At 38.3% G+C, this 6,081-nt stretch overlaps 1 protein-coding gene across 1 annotated transcript in view; it reads right to left on the bottom strand.

The window, feature by feature from the left end:
• Positions 1-3,599: 3,599 nt before the first annotated feature.
• The window catches only part of LOC108685307, a 42,620-nt gene continuing 40,138 nt past the window's right edge, over positions 3,600-6,081 (bottom strand). The window contains exons 3-4 of the mRNA XM_018190032.1: positions 4,972-5,175; positions 3,600-4,278 (exon numbers count right to left, since the gene is read on the bottom strand). Coding sequence (XP_018045521.1) covers positions 3,619-4,278; positions 4,972-5,175 — 864 coding nt within the window. The 3' untranslated portion in view covers positions 3,600-3,618. The remainder of the gene's footprint in view (positions 4,279-4,971; positions 5,176-6,081) is intronic.

Here is a 6,081-nt window from a genome sequence, read left to right as displayed (position 1 = left end):
AACCGGTTATATAATAATAATTATTTTTATTCTATAAGATTAGGGACAGAGCACAAAATTTTTGAGCTAAAATAAAATTCGAATAAATAGGATTAAACTCATAACATTCAACAACATATTTATCAAGGAATATGAGAAATTTAGATCTTTTGTAAGAAATGTGAATTCTTTATAAGAAATCTAATTTCTTTGTAAGAAATATAAATTAAATATTTTTTAGTTTCTTTAATTTAGTTTCACATACACAGCTAACAATAATGGAATGTTGGATCGCATTTTTCCTGGATGTTCTGGGATATTACGATCATCATCGACGATCGGGAAGCGCCGCTTAGGGCTTCACTAGACCGAGGGGGGCACGTAATGCCGTTCGTGCTCGGCGACAATGGGCCGGTGAACGAGGAAAAGGAGGCAGTCGCTGTGCCGCGAGGATTGGCCGGTAATAGAGTCCTCAGGCGAGGGCGATGGCAGAAAGCATCGGCCGTTTAAGCGCTGCTCCTCGCGGACGGCTAATAATATTAACCGCGCCACATCGCATTCGCACAATGGCCCTTTGTGGAGACGTCCGGTCGCTTGCGAGCGCTTGCGAGCGCGCGCTCGCGTAAATGCTCGTAACATAAATCGCGAGCGGCGACGCGCATTATTGTCTTCGCGCGACGCATATTATCATGTACTACATCGTCCCTCCTTCCTTTCTTACTTTCTTTTTCATCGTTTTCGTAACAGCCGTCGATTTCTTTTCGCTAAAGTGGAAATGCTACTTTGAAGTAATGATCGCTCTCTCTCCTTATAATTGCGAATTTACTTAAAGAAATTAATTATTTAATAAATACTTTCTCGTACATTCTTTTCTAAGAATCAAGGAAATCGATTCTCGATATTTCAAATTATTATTATAATACACTTACTATATAATACTTAAAAAAAAACATTTTTGGATCATAAATTTCTAATTTATGATAATTAATTAACAATATTAATTCATGTCTTTATCTTGTAATCTTTTCAATTTTTTGCAGAAATACAGAATTTAAAATTGAAGCGAGCGGTATAACTGATTGTGTGAGATCTCATTGAAAATATTTGGAAAGTTCGTTCAGAAATGCTTAGAAATTGGCGGTTGCGATATTTTTAACAGTGCCGAATATAAATAGCGTTGCAATTGCAATATGACAGCGGAAGCGATGTTACGCTATGTCTATGATTTATGTGCGGCTCATTGTTCACCACGCGACGTCGACAGCGACCACATTGTCGTACATCGTTATTATTCCACCGGTCTCTTTCCCCTCGCATTGATGTTAAACGAACAAAAGCTCTCGACTTTCAGCAAAATCGTCCCGAACTTGTGGCGAGTATAAATCGTGTAAATTTACATAAATATCCGTGCTGCAAATGCGATTTATTCTTCGGTTAACTTGGAATTGACTTTTGCCTAGTGAAAATTGGATGTTTCGTATCTGTCGTTTTAATTTCCAATTAACAATAAATTTCAACGATTAGAACTGTTGATAAGGCTTGATCTAACTTGACACTAATTATGTTTATATTCTAATTCATTAGATTAATTGATTGATTTCAGTTTAACTGAATTGATTGATTTGTCCTAAATTATTTAATTATATTATAATATAATTAAAAGATAAGAAGAAATATGTCTTGTAGGAAGATAATTTTAAGGAAGGAAGGAAATTTTTTAATAAGAAAAGTTCTTAATAATAATAAGCTTAAATTAATTTAGTTTTATACTTACGTTGCCTTGGCCGTTTCATATCCTGCCACGCTTTCTTCATAAAAAAGAACGGGGGGGGGGGGGGGGGGATGGGACAATGTGCGAAGGGATGCAATGACTAAACGCCAGCATGATCGGGAGAATAAATTAATATATTTTTAATGGATATATGATAGGTACTGATTTTTCGCATATCCCGGATCATCGTATGGCAACTCTTAATCACCCCTAACTATAAACCGAGCTCATAGATCAACCTTGCTTACAGGGATGAGAGAACAGTCTTTGAACTGTGCGTACTCACGCTCGTTTAGGGGTTCTTTAAAGTTTATATACAACGTCAAACAAATTTTTATCGCAGAGGTCCTCAATAGTGTTTTATCTTCGTTTTATCGTCATTTACTTTAATCTCTTTGTCAAATTAATCGATGTCGTTGATATTTGTTTAATTACTGCGTTACTACAAATAAAACGTTAAAAAAAGTTATTCGATTTGACCAGTCTATCTCCCCTATAAAAATTCAAATCGTATTAATTAGAGTTGTAAATTATTAGAGGGTGACAGGTTGAGTTAATTAAATTAGTTTGTCTCGGCCCTTTTGTTCCAATATGGATATTGATTGGCTGACTAAATTATATGATCAAAGTGCCATCCTAATAAACAAGAAATATTTTGGAACATTCCAACAACATTATAGCAACATTACAACGTTCCTGCAATGTTGCTGCAATATTCCAATTTGTTTCTTGCTTACTGGAATATTGTTTTCTTACTATGATTATCAATTAAATCATACTCTTTAGACAGACGTCAGGTCATCCCTTTAATGTCGCCTCTCTGATTATCTAGAACTCTAAGCATTAACGAGTGCTTGCTCTGGTAATTTTTATCGAACCGATCGCAAGTGTATAATAAGTTGAGAACCCCCGCCCTATTGCTTTAAATAATATCCGCGATCGACGAACACTGGGGTATCGACTACTGAAAAATTAAATAAAACGAACCTCCTTCCCACTATTTACATTAAATACACGCGTATATGCACAAACACACACACAAACACACAACACATATACACACACACACCCATTTTCTCTCTAGTTCTCTTTCTCTCTTTTTCTCTTTTATTCCCACACATGCACTCTCTTTTTCGATTTTTTTTCTCTTTCTCGCTTTTGCCTTACATCAAAACGGACAAGCCGCCTAGCGAGCAAAGTCCGCGTTTATTGCACATTTTTCCATTTGTTCTTTGAAAGGAGACACAATGGACAAAATCAAACGCACTCGATCTACGGTCACGCATGCATTCGATATGTCGAACTGATATAAGTCTTGCCGGTCCGTACCGATAGCGCGAAATTTAGATTCTAAAATCCTTCTAGATCCAAAGAGAATTATATGCGTAATTTATTGCGATCTACATGTACTTGCGATCTACATGTACTTGTGATAACCTGTGAATTTTTTCATCCCTTTAATACTCAATTTGCCTATACTTAAAATGTTTCTTCCTTTCTTCGATTATTTTTGACTTTAAATTCATATGCATACTCTCAGAGATCTCAGGATATCAAGAATCTAGACGCGCGTTCATCGATGGACATGAGAATGTTTATATACGCGAGGATTATTCATAAACCTAGCGATTTCAATCAAAGCGAACTCTGGTAGAAACGGGAATGTTACCGTAGCTGATTCTTCCACGCAATTTCATGATCAGGAGTACCAGTTCCGCTTTGCACGCTTCAGTCTTCATTCATCCGACATGGTCACTTCACCGTCACTGGTAATCTCGACGAGGAGTTACCCCATCTCTTTGATCACGTTCTTCTGCTCGTCAATTTTTAATCCGACGCATCTCGGTATCTTTCCACGCTCCTATTCACTACGTCGTAGAGGGCGATGTGCAAGCCGATGAAACGGGAGACGTCGGCGACGTCGGCGTCGCCGGCCTACGATCCGATGCACTAGTCCGATTGTTCCCCAATAGACTGTCGATGGAGAACGGATTCAGCCTCTTCCTCTCCTCCCTACCCTTTACCGAGAGATCGATGCTGCCGCTTTGGACTTCCTCCTCATTAGCGACCTGCCTGATTAAATTCCTAGCGCCATTACCGGTCGGTGGACGCCCAGCTCCGATTCCCACCAGCTCGCGTCGTCGTTCTAGCAGGCTTAAGCCCCAGTGGTGGATACCGGGTTGGTGGTTCAGATGCTCCATTGGCGGATTCTGCGGAGGATTCTTTCGGGGCTCGCTGATCTCGCTCGCGTTACTGTTGAGCGCCGGGAAACATTCGCCGTCTACGGAGCCGTCGGCCGCCGAGTCCACTCGCTCGCTGTCACTCTCACTACAGGAGTCCAGTCCGCCGACCACGTCGATCTCTTCGTTAGCGTCGTTACCGGACGCGGATATGTTGTTACTGTCATTGCTCAGACCCAGTTGGCCGAACGAATTGCTCAGAGGACCGCTCGCAGAATTGCGACCCGATGCCGCCTCACTACGAGATTCCCATTCGGCACGTAATGTCGATAAATCCACTGTTATACCCTGAAGTTAAGAAAATGAAGGAATCCGTGTTACAAAACTATTGTTTAATTATATAACTTGCTAGATACAATCGACATTTAGAAATAAAGCTATTATATCAAAATCTAGTTTGATTAGTTTGTGCTAAATGCATATATATGGTGATATTATACATATAGAAACAATAAATGTTTATGTTGTAGAAAGTAAAAGTGCATTGTAAAGGAGTTTCTAAAATATATATGTAATGCGTAATCATTTTTATTGTAAAATTACATGTTACAACATCTGTTGCCTTTTAGTCACCTTTCCATCGATTGTATATTCTCTCAAAAGATATATTTAGTTATCTTTTAAACATTTAGTTATCTTTTAATCATCTTTTAAATAATTTTGTGCTTTCTGGAATGAGTCAAAAGTGAATTTTTTATTTTTTTATGCGATTTTCCTGTAAAATTGATGTACTCGGATTTTCTATTTATGTGTATTTTAATTCTGTAAAAAAATTTCCCAATCTGTAGCCGTTATCATCGTTCCCCTTAAAAAGTATATAGTTTCGGTAATCATGAGATATAATTATTTTGATAAGCAAAGACAAACATTCTTTTTTTCTAAAAAGAAAATTAATGTGTTCATGAGAAGATATTAATAAACGGTAACATAAGTATTTTGAAATTTTTAAATTGAGAGAGAATATTTAAGTTTGGGGCTTACTTTAGCAGCGAGCTTCCGCTGTTGTCTCTCGAGAGCTTTCAGCAGCTTCTTCTGTCGCCTTTCACGCTCTTTCCGTCTTAGTTCCTCGGGTGGGATTGGTTCGCCACTGCAGCTTTGCGGATGAGCATTATGCGCCGGCCTACCGGGGCCCTTCTTCGTATGTTCCTTCTTCCGCCACTTTGCTCTTCGATTTTGAAACCACACCTGCAATGGCAATGATCGACTAGAGTTAAAAAAATTCAAATAAATAAAGAAAATCAAATACAGTCAAGACTAGATCTTGGGGCCTAATAATATTTACGTATAAATACAAAATACATCTTTCAGTTATTTAAATCGCGCACTAATTACTATCAGTTAAATTTTAAATTTGAAATGCAATCATAAATTGAAGCTGAAATAATAATTAAATTAATTATCAATTTAATTATTAGGAGGTACTTACTATCATTATAATAATAATAATGATATTAAATAAAATATTATAAAATATTAATGTGATTAAAAATTTATGTGAAAATTACCATCCCAACTAAGATTGTAATATTCAATTCATATTTATAATGTATCAATAACTGTTTATTAAAAATTAAGTTTTTTTATAAGGAAAGTGGACTCGAGGGACGAGCTTTCTCTATCTTCTTGCCAACGTTGATCAGTTTTTGATCACGATTCCACTCATTGTCTATCTGCTTCTACTGAAAGAAGATTAAATCGGCCACAAGTTCGCGCCAATTGACACCGATGAAAGCTAAGCGTTGTTTCCTGCAGGTCTTGAATTGTAACGGGCGTTTGCGGCGTCGCGTAAATTTACGGATTCCTTCTCCTCCGGATCTTTCCTTCTATCGCCCTCCACGCGAAATTTCTCTGCGAGTTGCTTAAATCACAGCACCGCCTTCGCCAAGGCACTATCAGAAGCGACACGAAGGGCGGATGCATTAAGTTCCGAAATTACAGGAAGGCTCCTGTCTCAGAACGAAGGACCAACGACCCTCTCGGGTGTCCTGATTCATTGAGGACGACAACCCTTTGCTCGCGTGAACGCTCATGGCATGAACGACGATTTAGGGCTAGCGTGAGCCACGACGCGACCGAAGGGTAGCGAGGGGC

The sequence above is a fragment of the Atta colombica genome, unplaced genomic scaffold (assembly GCF_001594045.1).
Source record: "Atta colombica isolate Treedump-2 unplaced genomic scaffold, Acol1.0 scaffold150, whole genome shotgun sequence".
In the NCBI taxonomy this organism is placed as follows: domain Eukaryota; kingdom Metazoa; phylum Arthropoda; class Insecta; order Hymenoptera; family Formicidae; genus Atta; species Atta colombica.
This window is presented reverse-complemented; position numbering and strand designations above follow the sequence as displayed.